General features: G+C 34.4%; 1 protein-coding gene across 1 annotated transcript; it reads right to left on the bottom strand.

Moving 5' to 3' along the window:
* Positions 1–279: 279 nt before the first annotated feature.
* On the bottom strand, positions 280–21,197 carry LOC106668643 (trypsin-7-like). The gene is made up of 7 exons (XM_014397579.2): positions 21,051–21,197; positions 10,752–10,860; positions 5,362–5,524; positions 5,089–5,297; positions 4,829–5,034; positions 4,653–4,710; positions 280–454 (listed from the first exon to the last, which is right to left on the bottom strand). Exons 1-7 carry the CDS (start codon positions 21,096–21,098, stop codon positions 333–335), a joined length of 915 nt encoding a protein of 304 aa, XP_014253065.1. The 5' UTR covers positions 21,099–21,197; the 3' UTR covers positions 280–332.
* Positions 21,198–21,631: the final 434 nt, after the last annotated feature.

Consider the following 21,631-nt stretch of genomic DNA (forward strand, 5'->3'; position numbering starts at 1 on the left):
GTTCATCCAGCTAAAAGGATTACATTGTAAAAAAAGCACGCCTGGGATCTCCCCAGTGCAACCCCGCCATGAAATATTCACTTTAACAAAAAAAAAAAAATGTTGGCAATTTGGTGCTCATTTTTCTAGAAGCTCTTCTTCGCTTAACCTTCTCGAAGAGATACACAATTTTATTATTATCATGTTTTTTTAAAACTTTTTACTTACTCCTCAGTGTATATATTTGCAAAGGTTTCATAGGAAGGGATTCAAATACAAACATAATTATTTAAACAGTGAAATATTTTTTATATAAGAATACTTAAACATAAGGAACTAAAGGTTGAAACAACCTAATCAACACAAAAACAACCATCTGCTGCGTGTTTGTTAATCCAATCTAAATATCGTGCTACCCTCGTGTACACTCCAGGGGAACCAGGGCGGGCGCATCCGTTACCCCAAGAAACGACACCTAAAAAAAATCACAGGGTAAAATCCAAATTTCCAAAAATTTCAACGCTAATTTAATTAATTTGTACAAGTAGATTTTACCAAATACATGACTAGAAAAACGCACAGACCAATCACTAAAGTTGATAAAATGCCTAATTGCATATGTCGACACAGTTAGCGATACGAGACATCTCTGATACACTTTTCACCTTAAGGTCTTAATTCTAACGTCATATTTAACTAGACATAAGCAATAGAAAACGCACGGGCAAACCTCTGAAAATGGCTAAAGGAAATGCACACTTGAAAATCGCGCGTACCAATTAGGAACGAGTTCAAAAGACCAAGATACATTTTTCAGCTTAAGCTTTTCACTATAACGATCTATTTAACTTGGCTAAAGGACATGCACAACAGAAAAACGCACAGTCAAACCTCGGAAAGAGGAAAATATCGAAACGTGCTGGAAACAGACAAAATCAGAGATAATAGAACGAAGAGGATTCTCTTTCAACAAAGTCGGTAATTCTATTGGCATATTTAGCTAGAGTAAAGCACACGTATGCCAGAAAAACTCACAAAGCAATTATTGAAGATGAAATGTCTCGACCTGTTTAGCATGGCCAAAAGCTGGTCGACAACTAAAGATGAAATAAAGCGAAATATGGTTTGCCAGACTAAAAATCGATGCTAGACTGAGCAGGATATCCTTTCGACTAAAAGTGTGGAATTCTATCGACCTATTTAGCTAAACTAAAAAACATACAAATCTGATAAACCCACGGCCAAATAATAGAAAATGATAAAAAGCCTAAACGCAACTAACCGACTAAATACAGATCAGGATGCACCTTGTACTAGAAATTTGGAAATCTATCGATCAAGTGAGACGAATTGAATTTATTTGACATGGCATTTTCTAACAATAAATAATTTGGGTACAAATATATTTTTGAGGGAAAATGGCGGGGCCCTATGCGTCTTCTTTAGCATATCTCCATTTGTTTACCGTACCTCCTGAAAAACATGTTTGTCGATGTTGGTAGAAAATTTTCGCGAAAAAACTCATTTACCTTTACATTACCAAATCCTTTCATTAACAAAATCATTACGGTATTGTTCAGAACTGGGAAAACTACTAATTAATTTTATCAAAAACTAACAGTTATAATATATACATATGTTAGCAAAATAAATAATTAATTTAATCAGTTGGTCTGATATAGTATAAACAGCGAAATATTTAATTTAAAATAAATAAGTAAATAAGTTTGTTTAACGAATTAGTAATAAAATGACAATTTAACAAATTAACAGTTCAATAAATTAACAAATCAGTAAGTTAGTGGATAAATAATTTTATAAGTTATTAAGTAACAGATAGTTAAGTGAGTACGCTTATGAATAAGAATTTTAGACAAAACAAGACAAAACAGCGAGAAGATTCAGGAGGATAAAATATGTTTTATCCTCCTGTGCTTCCAAGATCTTAGATAATCATATGTGATCGATTAAGCTAGACTAAAGGACAAACACGTCAGAAAAATGCACAGGTCAATCCATGAAAATGACCACCACCAAAAGCTTGAAAGTCGCTCCACCGATTTAGGCTAAATATGAAAGTCAAAAAAACGCACTGGCCAGTTACTCAATATAGCCGAATGCCAAAACCTAAAAACAAGAATAGACGATATATAATTTTTTTAAACAGAAAATGAAGCAATCCAAATCCCGTAAAAATACTTCATCACATGGCGCTTACGGTATCCTAATAAGAAAGTATTATTTGGCCATCTCTGACTTTAAATTTTATTGTAAAAACCCTTTTATCCAGTATTTCATTATCGCAATGTTTTTTTTCTATCTCTCCGTATCGCGTATCTGTGTTTATGGATGGGTTAACTCATAATTCGATAGGGAATTGCTCGACGAGAATAATTTTCCCGTGCACATACTCGTATATCCGTGTATAATTTGTCCGATGCGGAAGGGGATCTCACGGCGGCTCAGATAGACTGTCCAACCGTAACACAAACGGCGTGAAATAATCAGTTCTGTCATTACGGACAATGATTCTGTAATAATCCTTAGAAAAACAATAATTAAATTTTATATATACGTTAATTTCGGATAGGAATCGTCTCAGAGTAGGGATCACGGGGTTACTTTTACGCTTAGCTTATATTAATTTAAAAATAAGAACTCTTTTTACAAACAAGGATTTTTTTATCATCATCGAGTCCATTTTATTTTTAAAAATACTCTCAGCTGTTATTATGAATTGTTGCAGATTTGACCATTTATTCAAAATGTTCGTTTATATTAAATGCTCAAATATGCTCCCTGCGAAAAAGCCACAGCATAAAAACCCTGCATTTTAAATCTTAAACGGGGAGGGCCATCTTGTTACAAAAAGCATGCGTAGCATAAAAGCATAGTGTCTTCCGTCGGGCATAACTCAGAAATGGACGATCTTGTCAAATCACTTTCAGTAAAATTAACGTAAAATAAGCTCTAGAATCGAACTGTACAATAAAAATATGATATTTTTATTTAAAATAACAAAGTTAGTATCATTTCCCAGGTTGATGAAAAAGTTAGGTTAAATCTGTTTACCCCACGCGATTCTTAGCCAAAATTAACTTGGGGTTTGTATTAGATTTTTTTGTGTGCTAAAGTTACGTTTTGGGAATAAAGGGGGGTGGGCCAAATTATTTTAAAAAGCTACTCTCACGCATCTTCCGTCTGGCATACCTCAGAAATGGTCGATCTTGTCAACATTTTCCTTGCAGAAAAAGTGGCATAAAATAAGCTCCAAAATCGAGCTGTACAATAAAAATATGGGGTTCTCGTTTAAAATAGGAAAGTTAGTGCCATTTCCCAGCTAGATGAGAAAATTATGTTAAATCTGTACCCCACGCGATTCTTAGGCAAAATTAACTTGGGTTTGTATAAAATCATTTTTTGGTAAAGTTAATCGTTTTGAGAATAAAGGGAGTGGGCCATATTGTTTTAAAAAGCATACTCACTCACGCGTCTTCTGTCTGGCATACCTCAGAAATGGTCGATCTTGTCAACATTTTCCTTTCAGTAAAAGCGGTATAAAATAAGCTCCAGAATCGAACTGTACAATAAAAATATGGGATTCTCTTTAAAATAGGAAAGTTAGTGTCATTTCTCAGCTAGATGAGAAAGTTATGCCAAATTGGTTACCCCACGCGATTCCTAACAAAATTAACTTGGGATTTGTATAAGACTTTTTTTGCCAAAGTTAATCGGTTTGGGAATAAAGGGGGGCATATTGTTAGAAAAAGCATACCCCCTCGCGCGTCTTCCGTATGGTATCACTCAGAAATGGTCAATCTTGTCATAAATTTTCTCTCAGTAAAACTAACATAAAATAAGCTCTAGATTCGAATTATACAACAAAATATGGGATTTTTATTTAAAATAACAAAGCTAGCGTCATTTACCAGATAGATGAGGAAGTTATGTCAAATCTGTTAACTCACGGGATTCTTAGCCAAAATTAACTTGAAGTTTGAATAGGATCATTTTTTGCCAAAGTTATTCGTTTTGGAAATAAAGCGGGCATCTTGCTGTTTCACGAAGCATACCCCCTCATGCATCTTCCTTCTGGCTTAACTCAGAAATAGTCGATCCTGTCAAAATTTTCCTTTCAGTAAAAGTAACATAACATAAGCTCCAAAATCGAATTGTACAATAAACATATGAGATTATCTATTTAAAATAACAATGGTAGTGTCATTTCCCAACTCGATGAGAAAGTTATGTTGAATCATTTACCACCATGCGATTCCTAGCCAAAATTAACTTGGGCTTTGTATGAGATCTTCTTTTGCTAACGTTAGTCGTTTCCGAATTAAATGGGTGGACTGTAGAAGTTGATGCAGTTACTTACTTCATAATGTCCATAAGTTGCCATAATGGGCGCTTGAACTACCGCTTGATTACCGTTAGTTTTGCCTAGTTACGCCTCCATACTTTAAAACAGGCTTCACTGTTCCGTCAGGATTATTTCAATATGTATTAATGGCTTATACCATTAACCAATATTTGACCTCTTGAAAGCTGATTAAAAATTAAAGGTGTTCGAGTTTTTCTTTTTGTTTTAATATAAATAACCACCTAATTATCTTTGAAAAAAAAACTTTCGTATTTAACAGATAATCAATACAAACAATTTTAAGATTTACCTATGAGTTCAAATCTGCCGTCCTCTCGTTCCTTTATCAATGGGCCACCGCTGTCACCCTGCACAAACAAAAATTGGCGTTGATATTTGACATAGATTTTAACCCTTTTAAAGATTTTGATCGGTCTGGTAATAAATCAATCCTAAAGAAAAAAATTGTCATGAATAATGTCGTGCCTGGCAAGAATCCTTCAGTCCTACGTCGTATCCTGCACACATCATGTTGTCAGATATCATCGTTGGGGTGTAGCTTGTGTTGGTCCTGCAGTCAGCGTTGTTCATGACGGGTACTTCGACTTCCTGGAGAAGACAGGATGGCTGTCCATCTTCCCTTAGCGTACCCCATCCTGTAGCTATAGCTTTCGTGCCCTCGTAGGTCTCTTCTGTAAACATCTATGATTGGTTATTTCATATTTTTCAGTACAAAATTCCAGTACCTGTAGTGCTGGGGAGGCAAATAGGGCGTATGACTTCCGTATTGACGGGAACCCTGTCGTTCAATCTCAGGATGGCTATGTCGTTGTCGAAATTGAGGAAGGTGAAATCGCCTGAAAACGCCCGTATCACGAATCTCGTCTCGGGCTTCTTCGTTTTGTCGCATCTGTCGTGTTCTCCTAGCGTCACCTTTATCATGAACCAGATGAATCTGCTCGTCAACGGTCGGAATCAGTGCGAAATCACCGGAAAAGAGATAAGTGACTGAAATTTACCCTCGTACGCAGTGAGCGGCTGTTAGGACGTATCTGTCGTTTATGAGCATCCCGCCGCAGTAGAATCTGTTGAAATAGGAGAGACGGACCATCCACGGGAACTCGTTGCTCAATGTCGCTTCGCCCCCTACGATTCGGCTCGCGTCGTTCCTTTCCCCACATGCTAACGCACATGAAAGTTTTCATTAATTTTATACATAAGAATAAAAACCAAAATAGTCCGACCTCCGAAAGACAGACATTAGTGTGAATGGTTATGCCCTTCCTAACTCCTATCACATTTAGAATTTCTGCCATACCTACCCTCTTCATTTCATCTTTTTTTCTATAATAATTAATTTATTTTATCACTAAAGGGTTTTGCTTTATACGAGATTATCTAAAGTTCTAAACCAACTCAAGTGCCACTAGGGCTTGTGCACAATACTAAGAAAACAAGAAGAAGAAGAAAAATGTCTTTATTCTGGGGCAGGTTTCCCCTAAGAATAATATACATGAAATAAATAAAAGAAGTTCCTTCTATGAAATTAAAAATCAATTAAATAAAAATCTTGGCACAATGTATACAAATAAGGCAAGCAATAGAAAAAGTAACAGGAATATTAAAAAAATCAAACATTAACGTTAAGCCTCTTAGAGGAAGAGGAGGTGATAATACAGGTGGGATTTAAACGAGGAAAAGGAGGAGGCGTGACAGATAGAAAGGGGAAGCGAGTTCCAGATTTTAGGGACTCGGATTAGAAAGGATCTTTCGGAGGTATGGGTTGAATTTTGGGGAAGGATGACGTCAATTCGGGATGAGCAGGTGTTACGAGTGTGATGTGAGGAGTTGCATTGGAGGGTTTGGGTGTAGAAATGAAAGAAGGACGACGAGTGTGGATGGACTGGAAAAGGAAGCAACCTAGGCTATACTGTGCACGGAAGGAGGGGTAGAGCCAGGAAAGTTGGGAATACAACGCCGACACCCGGGATCCCGAGGTGCCGAACACGAATCTTACGCAACAGTTCATACTACGCCTAATCGCGTGTTCCCCTCTTCCGAGAGACCACCGTATGCCACGCAGCTATAAGCGAAGAAGGGAACTTTGGACCGACGAAATAGGCTGAGGGAGGCGATACAATGACGGGAAATTTGGGAAATGTGAGGAAGCCAGGAAAGTTTTTGGTTTTTAACCGAGCAGCAAAAGGGAATGGAATGGTTATTTAGCATGGGAGGCGGAATGCTGGAAACGGAATTAAGGAGTTGCCTGGACCCAATAATCATGGCGGTGGATTTGGACAGATTAAGGACGAGGGAATATTTATGGGTCCATTCGTTGATGGAATTTGGACCTTGAGAATAGCCGAGTGAAGATCGGAAGGGTGGAAAGATATATTTGGGAGTCATCGGCGTGTAGGTGGCAGTTACAGGGCTGCATGGAGTCGGGCACTATAAATGGAAAAAAGTATAGGAGAGATGCTAGAGCGTGGGGCACCCCAGATTTTAATTGGAAGGAGGAGGTAAGGCCATTGGAAAGGGAGACAGCTTAAACGGACAGAAAGTCATCATATGCCAACGAGGGCTTGCGTATAATATTAAGAAAACTATTATGATCACTAAGGAAGAAAATGCTAAGAAAACAGCAATGACTGGAAACAGACAACGTAAATCCACTTCAGCCTCTTCTAAAAGCTAATTTAAGTATATTGTTTTATATATGCTGTAGGTGTATCACTATTTATTTTAGACCAGATATAAAACTCAAAATGCCAACAAAACGGCAATCAGCGTGAACAGACAACAATAACAAGAGCGATAGCGAGTTGCTTAGGGTTGAAAAGATAGGAACGAAAAAACAGACAAAATCAGCGAAAATAGAACAAACAAGATTTTCTTTTCATCAAAGTGTGTTGTCTTGTTGATGCATTTATTCTTTAAAACGTATGGTTTTGCACAAGGTCCACTTCCACGCTTGTGAGATTTACAAGTTTACTTCCAACTACTTTACAGATCGTTTGAAAATATGCAAGATTTGTCTGGCCTTTTTGAATTTGCTAGTTACTGCTCTCAGCTGAAGAAAACGTACATTTTTCCATTTGCATTAAAGGGAAAATGCTTTAAAAATTGGAACAATTTAAACTAATCGGTGAAGGTGAGAGTAGCTGAGATTCTCCCAGACAAAGGAATGGACTTTTCAATGGGAAGAAGGTCTCAAGTTTACGGCCGGTCGTAGACTCGTTTTTATGTCGGGACGTAAAACATCGGGGAGGTCCTTTCTGCTTCGAGCCATGGTGCTAATGCAAGCCACATTAACGTTCACCACTTTTGTAAACGTCCTCTTGCCTTCCTGATATTGACTCTCCTTTATCCAAAATCCTTTATCTTCTCGAGTTGGGAATTTTCGGGCACAAACATTTCCAGACAGCGAAGCAAAATTGTAAATTTCATTTTTCTGAAAACGTCAGAAAATATTTGATGATCTGATTGTTTGTAGACTGTTTCATTGTATCGATCAAAACCTTTAAACTATACAACTTTAAGCTGTTGTACAATTTTATTAGTTAAAATAAATTATCCTAAAGCAATTGATGGAAAAAACTATTCCAGAGAATTAGTTGTGTTTCAACTAGCTCCTTCATACCACTTTTATTTATTTTTTTTACTTTAGTTTTTCTGCGAGGGTTGGCAACATCAGAGATCATACCAACCCCTCAGTGTGCCGATGTTTTTCAAAAAAAGCCCATTTTAAGTATGTCGGGTTCGAAAACAGGGCCGCTGGATTCGAACCCGGGACCTTTACCTTACAGTGATGAGCGTCGTGCCAACGCCTAAACCGTTGCGGCCGCTACTGCTTTTATTAAAGCATATTTAGTAGATATTTTATTTACAAAGTAACCAACAAAAAACAATTTTTTACTGGATTTGATTAAATTTTAGGTTGTATGTTACACTGGACAATAATACGTTTTAGAAGTAATTAGGGTAAAATCTTTCTAAAATAACTAACTGAACCCAAGATTGCCTGAAGTTTTTTCTATGGTTTTTGTCTACCTTGTTTGATCTGTCAATTATGACTCTATTTTTAAACAATATTTAGTCATTAAAGTAATTGTGTCAACAATTTGTTATGACTAATAGAGAAAGTGTGGTATGTGAATCTGTAGCTGGAAAGCCCCAATCAACCTTTTCTGCTTCTTGCTGATTTTCAGTCAGACTGTTTCTCCTTTTAAACATTTGTTTAGTGGTTAGTCTGCGTGTTATTTCGTCAGTCGTGACCATTTTGAAAAATGGCGAAAAGGAGGGAAAATTCAAAAGGTGGGATTTAGATGGGAAGTTAGTGTCCGAGTGGAACGAAGTCACGATTGCTCAAGTGGTAGAGCAGCGGCGTATTTAGCCGAAGGTCGTGGGTTCGAATCCCGCTTGTGACACCGACTTTTTTATCTCGACCAAAACCTTAATAAACTGAAAAGAATTATGAAAAAAAGGTTATTCTAGATAAATCTGCAAGTTGATTGTTTCCTCTTATCCTGGTCTTCCCATTCTCGCTTCTTGCCTTATATTTATATCATTTTATATGTTGTTTATATGCTTGTATCTTTAGTGCTTGCTCAGCATATTATTCTCTCAGTTGTGTACTGACATGACAACAAGTTTTATAAATGTGAAGGGCTGTATTTGTATTATTTTTGTATCTCAGCTTGTTTGACCATTTTTTTTGTTATATATTTTAATTTATTCAATGGAAGGTCAGTGTGCTATCACCTTTATTTTTATACGTCTGTTAGTGTTAAAGGGTTGTAATTATGATTTATTGGTGAAAAGGTTTTCGTTCGTTCTTGTCTATTGTGTATTTTTTATTGTTTTCTCAGGTTTTGGAGATTTTGGATGCATTCACTATCTATTTTTACGTACTAATGCTTTTAGGACTGTTTCGTTGCCTCATCGTACCAGGATGCTTTGTATTTTCTATGGAACAAGCATTTATAGCATTTATTTTAACTTGAAAGACAGGTGTACCTCCTGAATGAGTTTGATTGCTCGGATTGGCCAGAAAATGCCTGATGGTGAGTGTTTTGTGGCCACCTGTATACCATATTGTAATTGATTTTCTCCTGATTTATTCTTCTCCGTTATAACCTGTTAAAACTTTATGGGATGTTGTTAAGGATGTATCCGAGATCATATAGTATGGGAAGATAAAACCAATTCTGACTTCGTGGACCTGGCTCAAAGAGAGCTCTGAAAAAAGTATACATTTGCTAATTTTGTAGTACATTTTTTCTTGGACATAACGCTATAATAATTTTAGCGAAGTTCCGTTCTTTTCCTTGTCGAGCAAATGTTTTTGTAAGAAAAGTCGTAAGATTGAGGTCCTGGGAGATTGACCTCAGTTTTTCTCTTTTTTGAACTGCATTTCGTTTCTTCCCCTTCTTTTTCGCCCTCTCGAGGAAATCTAACTTCCGCTTTTAATCCTAGTTTTGCTTTTTTCCGTCCAGACAGAGTCTGCGTTTAAGGGTTCTTATTTCCAAGCGTCGTTTTGCCCTTCCGTTTCTTTTATGTGCTGTTTGAAATGTCGAAAAACCTTTTACAAAAGGAAATTCTATGGCAAATTCAAGAAGCAACCGGTCCGATTTCACCACCAACGACGCCAGAAGTAACAACGAAATTTAATGGCTTTAATAAGTAAAATGAAGTATATTTAGTTAGAAGTATATTTAGTGAAGACTAAACCTCTCCGTGGCCATTTCATTTGTCGCCGAGAATCGAATAGATGACACGAAATTTGAAAAATAACAAAAAGGAAGGAAAATTCGAAAGGTGGGTTGAGATTGGAAGTTGGTGTCCGAGTGGATCGAAGTCACGATAGCTCAAGTGGTAGAGCAGCGGCGTATCTAACCGAAGATCGTGGGTTCGAATCCCGCTCGTGACACTGACTTTTTTATCTCAAAAAATACCTTACATAAATATTAATTAATTGAAATAAGTTATTTGGTCAATCGGACCACGAAATCTAATGGATTTAGTAAATCTTATTGTACAAATGGTTTTATTAGAATGTAAACATTTATTTATTCTATATATTATTGTAAAATTAATGGTTGGTCTAATTATACCAGTTTTAATAAAGAAATTTAATTAAAAAGAAACAATGAAACGGAAAGTCATTATTTACTAATTATTCAGAAATCATGAGATGCGGTCTGGTGTGATAGGTTTCAGAAAAACATTTTCTTTATCGTGCCAACGTTTCGATCTTTATTGAGATCATCTTCAGGGCCATCTCTCTTCTTCTCACGATTTCTGAATAATTACCGATTAACGGTCACTAATCACCACACACGTCATTATTTACATTAATATTGTTTATAAATTAAATTTTTGTTTTCTCCAATGTTTGTTCCATACTTACTACAATCGCAGATTCTTCTCTCCACCAAAGGTGTTATGGTCGTTGTTCTTCTGTTGAACATGTTCGAAATAAGTCCCTTTGGTTCTTCGTGGCTAATTATTTCGCACACCTATATGTCAAACCAAAAACAGAATTGTTTATATAAAATAGAAAGGATTAATATTTTGAGAAATGGGAAAGAAGTGAGCTGTATAGGTCAAGTGTAAAAAGGGCTCTTATACAGGCGGGTTTGTATGCCGCCGACGCGGCCATTTGACATTCACGCCGTATCGCCGGTGGCTTTTCGTGTTGTATCAATGTTAATCCTGACCCCCTCGTCAAAAAACGTTCACACATATCATTCTCTGAGCCGGAATGAACGACTCGCTTTAGATTCAGGTAAAACACACATGAAACAAACCGAAACTTTTTGGAGTTTTTTTTTTACAATTCCTGCCATTGTTTTCTAGAACAAAATCATTCCGAGAATATTATGACATAAATGTATCCAGGTTATTAACACACCTATTGTAATGAGACCCCTATTGAATAATCAACGATTTCAAAAGTTCAATACGTTCAATGTCGAATGAATTGTACAAATGCAAAAAGAAATCGATTTTGTTAAACTTAAAAAAAAAAAGAAACAGGGAATAATAATCCTCGTAAAACGAAATATTCCACATCTTTGATTCCCGTTTTTTAATTCTGTTATTAACTGAGATAATTAACGGTTGACATTTTGCGAAATCACAGCCCACCGGTAAATTTTCTTGATCGGAAATTGAACAATCTTGTTAATTGTACATCGCTCAGTTCATTATTCGAGTGTTCATTATCAATTCATTCGGAAGAGACCTATTAAAACGTCCTAATAATAGAACTGTGACAGAGCTCCAGGGTGAACGTCCTAATTATACATGGACGCCCTTTCGAACCGAAAACAAAAATTTACATAGAAAAATTCCTTAAATTAGAATAGCGACGAGAAAACCTCTTGGCCGGACCATCGATCTGTTTCAAGGGCCAAATCATCACCGTTATACATAACTACCAAAAGAAATACATCTGCAAGTTAAGTCGATGACACGTAGAAAAACAGTAGAAATAATACGATTTATTAAATCCATTATATTTAGTGGTCTATTGACCAAATTACTTATTTCAATTAATTATTCTTTGTAAAAATATGCTGAGTAACCAGTAAAGATACAAGCGACATAAAGATATAAAATGATATAAATATAAGACAATAAGCGAGAATGGGAAGACCAGGATAAGAGGAAACAATCAACTTGCAGATTTATCTAGAATAACCAATAACCTTTTTTCATAATTCTTTTCAATTTATTAAGGTCTTGGTTGAAGTGAAAAATTAGTGACACGAGCGGGATTCGAACCCATGACCTTCAGCTAAATACGCCGCTGCTCTAACCACTTGCGCTATCGTCACTTCGATCCACTCGGTCACCACTCACCAACTCCCCATCTCAACCTACAGCCTTTCGAATTTTCCCTCTTTTTGCCATTTTTCCGACATCGGTGTAAGAGTGGATCGAAGACACGATAGCTCAAGTGGTTAGATCAGCGGCGTATTTAGCTGAGGTTGGGGGGTTTGAATCCCGCTCGTGATACTAACTTTTCCATTTCAACGAAAACCTTACATAAAAAGATTAAGTAAGTATGATTTATATTGTCATCACAGCAGGGATTACTGTATTTTTCAAAAGAGAGGTTACTTCAAAATCAAATCCTTAAATTTTTCTTCTGTGAAATATGTAGTATTACGCTTCTAAGCGAATTTATGAATTTACATAAAAAGGAAAAAATCCATGTAATTATTAACGCGTCGGATGAAATGAATCATCTTAACATTATGTCAGTCCTATAAAAACCTTAAAAACAGCAAAGTTCAGAAATCCGTCGAACTCTAAGATACTTAATATCCTCTGTCCTTCTATTGCTCCTGAAAAATTTTTCAAGATATATTACAGCTTTTTTAAATAGATAGAGTACAGTTTCATGTAAAATTGTTTAGAAAACTGTCCAAGGTTTTTGTACAAATACAAAAAATAATTACCTTTTTATCGAACACTGTGTACCAAAGAGCGATTATAAAAAAAATGTGACCAACTCGTAACCCTCACCAAAGAAATAGGTTTATAGGCAAGGGAAATGTCACACGAGATTACAAGTAATGACAGCAGAAATAATTAGAAAGATATTTATAGCCCGACAAAAACCTTAAAAAACAGTAAAGTACAGAAATCCGTCGGAACTCTGAGATACTTAACATCCTCTGTCCTTCTATTGCTCCTGAAAAATTTTCCAAGATATATTACAGTTTTTTTTTAATAGATAAAGCAAAGTTTCGCTAAAATTGTTTACAAAACTGTCCAAGGTTTTTATACAAATACAAAAAATAAATATAAACTTTTTATCCAACATTGTGTACCGAAAGAGTGATTGTGGTCGAGTGGTCGATGGGGTGATGAACCTATAGTTTGGCATCTACTCATCATCTTAGTTACTTAAAAATCAAACCCTTAAATTTTTCTTCTGTGATATATGTAGTATTACGCTTGTAAGCGAATTTAAGTATTTACATAAAAAGGAAAAAATCCATGTAATTATTAACGCGTCGGATGAAATGAATCATCTTAACATTATATTAGTCCGATAAAAACTTTAAAAACAGCAAAGTTCAGAAATCCGTAGGAACTCTGAGATACTTAACGTCCTCTGTCTTTCTATTGCTCCTGAAAAATTTGCCCAATTATATTAAAGTTTTTTTACTAGATAAAGCAAAGTTTCATGTAAAATTGGTTACAAAACTGTCCAAGGTTTTTGCACAAATACAAAAAATAAATATAACCTTTTTATCGAAAACTGTGTACCGAAAGAGCGATTGTAAAAAAAATGTGACCAACTCGTAACCACTCACCAAAGAAATATGTTTATAGGCAAGGGAAATGACACACGAGATTACAAGTAATGACAGCAGAAATAATTAGAAAGATGTTTATAGCCCGACAAAAACCTTAAAAAACTGTAAAGTTCACAAATCAATTGGAATTTTGAAATACCTATTCTACCCCTGTTATTCTATTGCACTTGAAATATATTAAGGTTTTTAGAAAGAATAAATATTTCTGTCAAATCTGTTCCAAAACTGCCCTGGGTTCCTATACAAGCATAACACAAATATAAAACTTTTTGTTAGATTTCCTCCTGTGGTCGACGGGGTTTGACATCTACTCATCATCTTGGGTTGCTATCTACGCTGACTTTATCAGTAAATATCACATAACTGATAAAATAAGCGTCGATAAGCAGAGCAACATGATGGGTAGCTATCAAACTATAAAACTTTTTATTCAATTCACTAGTTTTCGTAGTCCGCTTGACCAAGTAATATCTTTCAATTAATTAAGGTTTTTATTTGAGATAAAAAAAGGCAGTGTCACGAGCGGGATTCGAACCCACGGTCTTCGGCTATATACGCCGAATGTGGCAAAGATTGAAAAATGGCAAAAAGGAGGGACTTTTTTATCCAACGTTCCATTGAGAGCAAATAGATCGGCCAAAAAATGTGGCCAACTTCATCTTACCCACTCAATAGAGAAGGTTTATATGCAAGAGAAATGAACACAGTTTTACAAATGTAAAGCCAGAAGAAATAAACAGTAAAATTTATGTTCAGTCATCACAGTAGGGCTTACCGTATTATTGGAAACAAAGCTTTATGGAAAAAAGAAAACAAATTCACAAAAGAGAGAAGAGAGAGAGAATGAAAAAAGTTTTTGAACTAAACTTAAAAACAAGCTCTGCTGTCATGTGACCTCCTTTGAGAACAACAACATTTAACAACGGTACTCGCTCTGTCCGAAGGCGTCGAAAGTAGCTTGTAAGAATTTGCCCGTAAGGTGAAATTTTTGAACGAACGGCATTCATAGAAAGAACCAAATGTGCCATAGAGGACCTCATCAAATTGTACAAATTTAGACAAAAATCAATCATAAATAAAATAAGTAATGTTAGAATTTGCAGGTCAAATGTCTTGTTTTGTACAAATTCTTGTTGTTTCAACTTCAACTTGGACTTCCTGGCCTAAATTTGGAATTTACAGGTTGAACCGGTTCCACAAGCGACTTCCTAGGGAAGGAAATAGCGTTTGAAGCTTGCTTTCTGCCTCTCGAAGGCTAAAGTCCTATTGTGATTCAGACGAGGACGGTGACACGTGACAGTTGTGAAGATTCGCAAATGTAGTTGTTGCTTATGCACGGCTGTTTCTTCTTTGGAACTTGCGGGAAGAACTTAAAAATCTTTCATTGCAATTAACTTATAATATTGATTTAGAAAATTTTCATTCCGAAGTCTTATTTTCGTTCAAAATCAGAAGAATTACTGGACGAACTTATTTTTATTTCTACATTCACAACCTATCCTTTTTTTCAGCAAAAACGTATAAACTTAAGAGTGGGTGAATAAATTAGTAAAGAGTTGTAATGAATAATGCAAATAATAGTAAAGTCCATCAGACAGAACTAACGTATAATCTTAAGAATGCTGAGGGTTGTTAACCGTTCATTGTTCGCTCAGTCGAAAAGGTCAAATGCAGAAATAAAGAAAATCATCGAGTCAGTGTTAAAAGTATTTGTGACTAAGTAAGTCCACAAAAACAAACAGCTCCAAAATCCATTGAAAGTCTGGGATATTTAACTCTTTGTTACCACGAAATTTGTGACAAAATAACACACCTTTCTATATTAAAGTAGAAAAAATGTATAACTTTAGAATTATGTAATTGTACATAAAAAAGACGAAATTTATTAGAAGTTTTTTAATATGTACTTACTTAATAATCTCTGTGCTTCGATTACTCCTGATAAAATCTCGGTGCAAATCTTAAAGATTCGCCAATGAAGAAAGAACGTTTAATAAAAAATTTATCAAAAACTCCCAGTGTTCCATATAAACTAAACAAATGTATAAACTATACTTATATACATAATATAGTAATCTCGTAAAATTTCGCAAGTTGCAAAAATATACATTCATCTGGTTGCTTCAAAATTTGTGTGAAATAAGTTATGATAGTAAGATAATTTATATTAGACAAAAAAAGAACATTGACTTTAACGGCATGGTTGGAAAATAACCCCTATAAATAATCATGTATGAAGGTTTTTTAAAAGATTTATACTCAATTAAAGCCATAAAGTTCCGAAATCCATTGGAAATCTGAAATAATTAATATCTTTTTTCTTTATATTATCCTTGTTAGGATTGACGAAAAATTATAAAGTTTTTACAACGAATAAAACAGAAATTCGAAAGGCGCGTTGAGATGGGAAGTTGGTGTCCGAGTGGATCGAAGCCACGATAGCTCAAGTGGTAGAGCAGCGGCGTATTGAGCCGGAGGTCGTGGGTTCGAATCCCACCCGTGACACTGAATTTTTGCATTTCAACCAAAACCTCACATAAAGATTAATTAATTGAAAAAAGTTATTTTGGTTTCGGACCACTAAATATAATGGATAAAACAGTCAAAGTTACAAAACGACCCAGGATTTTAAGACAAACACAAAACATAAATAAAAACTTGGCTATTGGTAATCGTATATCATAACATTGTTGATTCTTTGGAAGTCAGGCTTTAATCCTTTGCCGATTTGAAATATGCTGTAAGATCATTTAAAAATAAAAACTAAACAAATATGTAATGTAATTATAACTAAATGAATAATTGCAACATTGTGTTAGCTAGTTTTTCATAGTAAATAATATCATATCTACAGTAAATAATTAAAAAGATTTCTGTCAAGTTGGTTACAAAACTGCCCAGGGTTTCTATGCAAACGCAAAAATAAATATACATTTTTTATACAGCATTAGTACCAAGAAAGCGCTTATAAAATGTGCCCAATTTTATATTCATTTATTCCCTCAACAAAGAACTATATTTATTTGCAAAGTTTAAAAACTTCATAACTATAATATTATATCAGAATTTTTTTAATAGATACAGGCTAATTAAATCGTTAAAAAATAAAATAAAAAAAAATCCGTTGTATTTATTAAGTTTATAATGAAATTTGTTAAAGAAATTGTAGTGTTTCTACGTAAAAATAAATATCAATACATTTCTAATCGTACATCATAAGATAAGCGTTGATTGTTTACTTAAACTTATCTCCCTTAACATCGTGTTAGCAAGATTTTTTTTAAATAAATATTTTTACTTGCAAAAAAGAAGTCCAGAAATGTATTGAACGTCTGAAATGCTTCATGTCTTTTGTGTTTTGTTCCTAATGACCCTGACAGGATTTCCGTGGATAATGTTTTTACAAAAAATAGAGCGACGTTTACTATGGAATTGATTACGAAACAGTCCAGGTTTCAACAAAAACAGTTTTAATATAAAACTTGATCCTTACATTATTTAAAAATCAAGTTGTTGAAGTTTTTTGTGTGATATTTATGAATTTTCAAGTTAAGAGACAAATTTTCCGCGTGCTTATTATAGCATGGAATATAATGAATCATTGTAACTTATTCTAGCGTAAAAAAAATATTTATAGACCGAAGAAAAACTAAAAAAAAACAGCTAAGTTCAGAAATCCATTGGACGTTGTTCCAAAGTTGTTCAAAAGAAATCACACGATTCAATACGAATTACAAAAAAGTGCATAAAACTTTTATTTTGGCTGAGGGAGAGGAGAAAACTAATTATTTGCCAGAGATAAACAAAAGTTTGACACTATTTATAGAATATAATGGCAACTCTTTCACTATCTGTTGATACTAGGGTTAATTAAATCGATCTGATTTAAAATATTAATCATAATTTTTTAAATGTGTGGTGATTAGTGACCGTTAGTTGATTATTCAGAAATCGTGAGATGCGGTCTGGTGTGATGTAGGTTTCAGAAAAACATTTTCTTTATCGTGCCAACGTTTCGATCTTTATTGAGATCATCTTCAAGGATAGAAACGTTGGCACGATAAAGAAAATGTTTTTCTGAAACCTACATCACACCAAACCGCATCTCACGATTTCTGAATAATCATAATTTTTAAAAATCCTTTTTTTTGTTAAACTCCTTCAAGGTTTGTTAATAATGCTCCTATTGTTAGTTCAATCCAATAACTATTGTATTTTTATTTTAATTTGTAATATTTTACTTATTAGATACATATTTAAATTGTAAGCCCCCATCACCACCTGCATGTTGATGTACAAATATTTTTATTAATTATAGTAATGAATGTCCTCAAATAATTCGAAAATACATGAGAAGTATGAAATACTTAATACTAGGCTAAAAGTAGTTCAAAAATTTAAAAAATACCCCATCAAACACAAAGCATCACCTTTTGTTGGTAAATATTCGGTTTTCGCGACATTGCGGGAGGGTCATTTGGTGGCAGGCAATGGTACGACCTATTGGTCTTACCCGTATCGATTTTCATTCATTTAGATCCTGTCAAAAATATCTTAACTTTGTTCCCTGAAAGCAATGAAAGACAGTTTAGACTCTGAAGCTTGTTACCGTCGGCCAATTTATGATGAACCTATTTGCTTAGTGTCCACGTCTTTCCTTCATCGCTTACGTTATATCATTCGGGCGTTATGACATGTTTGACTCGAATGAAGTTCTATAGCTTTCCTCAATTCGTCATCATTCAAGACAGAAGGTCTACCAGATCATGGTTTCAATCCCCTCATTACCGTAAGCTAACTTTTTGAATCACTTTCGGACAGTGCGCTTACTTTTTGCTTCATCACCTAACGCAGTGCCAATTTTACGAGTGGCCATAATACCGAGCTAAAATTCGTGATATAGAAAATGTTTTATGATTTACAGTGAACTATTTAAAACCCTTTTTCTTAATGAACTGACGGATTATTCTCATGGTATTACGTTACCTGAATAAATTAAAAGTATGGTTCGCTAAGCGAAGAATGAAGATAAACCTAACGAAAAGCGTACAGGTAAATTTTACCTCACGTAAAAAATATCTGTTCTGCAGAAATGGAATCCCATTGCCTACCATTGTCCTTTTCATGGATAAACGGCTGACTTGGAATTCCATTAAAAACAGCAAGCAAACCGACGTTATAAATTATTAAAAAGACTACTCGACATTGAAAACAAACTTTTAATTTACAAGACAATGCAATAATCTATTAGCACATTTATCACTTCCAGCCCTACCTGACAAACCTCCAAGACGATTGAAACAAAAGTGACCCCCGAGACCATCTCAATGAGTGAAGATTGCAAAGATTTAAGTGTGAAAGAGTGTTGCCACTGGGCAATTACTCCTACAAAAGGCTCAAATGACAAATTCAACATGTATGAACATATTTACTTAATTCAATATTTGTAGTTATAAATATCAAATAAATCTAATAAAAAAGGTATTACATGATGTAAACTCCTATGCAATTATAAATGTTGATTAACATTTTTATTAATGGTTTTTATCGTTTTTAAACAATAAGAAAGCAATCCAGTGTTTCCATAAACATTTCCATTTAAAACTAAATAATAACACTACACAAAAAAAAACACTCTCCTTGATTTAGGATATCCTTATTTTCAATGCCAAACTTTCCACAGGTAATTTCCAAATCAAACTCCTAACACTGTTTCTTCTGTAAAATATATAAGATTGTAAGTTAATTTTTTTTTTTTTTTTAATTAAAAGCAAATTTAAAAACTTGTAATCAATTGTAATCATACAGTGTAAAAATGTTGATTTTTTATAACTGTTTAGCTAAAGTTAATTCAATAGTTGCGTCAAAATATCAAATCTATCAATTATCTCTTACACTTTTTCTTGTGTTAAATATGTCATGTAAGAATATGTTTTTTAAACTATTTATACTCCGATAAAGTCCTAAATAAATTAAGTTCTTAAGTACTTAATAACATCCTTTGTGTTTCTATTGCCGCAGAACTGACTTCCCTAGATACATTAAGGTTTTTAAATCGGCTAAAACAAAGTTTTGTATGAAATTCGTTACAAAACAGCCCAATAAAAAAAATTTCTTAAATATACACAAATTCGTCATTAGTTTTGATTTCTAATAAACCTCAAATTCCAAATTTAAACTTAATAACGAATAAAACAAAGTTTCTTGTAAAATTGTTTTTGAGTTTCCGTACAAACACACAAAAACCATTATCTTCTGTAAATGTACATCAATAAGATATTTACTAATTTCGTGGTCCGCTTGACCAATTAATATATTACAATTAATTAAGGTTGTTAGTCGAGATAAAAAGGTCACGATAGCTTAAGTGGTAGAGCTGCGGCGTATCAAGCCGAAGATCGTGGGTTCGAAACCCGCTCGTGTCATTGACTTTTTTTATCTCGACTAAAAATCTTAATTAATTGTAATCAATAAGATAGTTGATTTCTAATATGGTGGCTAAACTTTCCATTGGTTGCGTCAAAGTCAATGTCTTTGCGTATGTAATTCATGCTGTATTTAAGTAGCAACATAATTTATATAAAAAAGAGACAACTTTGCCGTGTAATTATAATGGTTTTAGATGAGATGAATTGTTGTAAACTCATTTTAGCAAGGGTTTTTTTATAACTATTTATATTTAGTTGACAGATTTTTTCAAAATTTTTAATCCATAATGTAAAAAATGATTTCAATGTTGTAATTTATAATAACATTTTTGTTTGTCTGTAAAATTCTGCCTATTTGAAAGGACTCTTGGTGCAAAAAGTACATCAAAATCGGTTTAAATTAGAGATTTTTAAGTAGTGTCTTTGCGTAGGTGATTCATGCTGTATTTAAGTAGCAAAATAATTTCTATAAAAGAGACAACTTTGACATGTAATTATAATGGTTTTAGATGAGATGAATTGTTCTAACCTCAAGCTACCACGTGATTTTATAACTATTTATATTAATATTGACAGATTTTTTCAAAATCTTTAATCCATAATGTAAGGAATGTTTTCAATTTGCAATAATAATAGTGATAATATTTTTTCACATCCTACATGTATTTGTAAAATTTAAACAATGTTTGTAAATCCCAGGCCCTGAAGATGATCTCAATAAAGATCGAAACGTTGGCACGATAAAGAAAATGTTTTCCTGAAACCTACGTCACTCTAGACCGCATCTCACGATTTCCGAATGATAATATTTTTGTTTGTCTGTAAAATGCTGCCTACTTGAAAGGACTCTTGGTGCAAAACGTTAATCAAAATCGATTTAAGTTAAAGATTTTTAAGTAGTGTCAATTGGGATAAGGTAAGAAATAAAGTTGGTTGTTGACTTACTACCGAGGCGAAGACTAGTAAAAGAAGGCGAAGGTGCATCTTTGGCATGGGTGGAGGTTGGGTGCTGAGATTTCGCCGGTTCCGAGACGATGAGGCCAAACAAGGCGTTATCTTAAGACGAACATCGTCCCTCGAATATAGCGGGGCTTCTGGTTCGTCCTTTCTGACGAAGCGACCCAAGCGGGACCTCGAAGAATATCCAGGTTCTTCGCCCCTCCATGTCTTCTGATATATGGGTCACGGCAGGATTCGAGATAAAGCGGATTCCGAGGATTTGCAAGGTGCGCCTTTTTCTGGCCATCGGTGACTTCAACGCCGAGGGAATTTCTTCAAATAATGAGAGCGAAGCGATTCGTAAATTGTTTTAATCTTTTTCGAGATTGGTACTGTGTGTTAGTGCACAATTAACATAGTAACTTTTATCACATTTTTAACTGTTATATATATGTTTGAGCTATATAAAATAATATAATACATATAATATTGTATTTTATGTCACATGACAATTATAATTTTACAGCATGACATCGTTGGTTTTCAGTAGCTGCAGCCGATTTCAACCAATTCTTCAGTAGTTCGTA

Source organism: Cimex lectularius, unplaced genomic scaffold (assembly GCF_000648675.2).
Source record: "Cimex lectularius strain Harlan isolate CLEC.00 unplaced genomic scaffold, Clec_2.1 scaffold111, whole genome shotgun sequence".
NCBI classification, from domain to species: Eukaryota; Metazoa; Arthropoda; class Insecta; order Hemiptera; family Cimicidae; genus Cimex; species Cimex lectularius.

Coding starts and splice junctions, on each gene's coding strand:
- LOC106668643 (XM_014397579.2), bottom strand. CDS start 21,098: ATGCCAAAGATGCACCTTCGCCTTCTTTTACTAGTCTTCGCCTCGGTA. Junction 5,525..10,751: donor GAGAAGAATCTGCGATTGTA/GTAAGTATGGAA, acceptor CATGTGCGTTAG/CATGTGGGGAAAGGAACGAC. Junction 5,298..5,361: donor GCCGCTCACTGCGTACGAGG/GTAAATTTCAGT, acceptor GTTGACGAGCAG/ATTCATCTGGTTCATGATAA.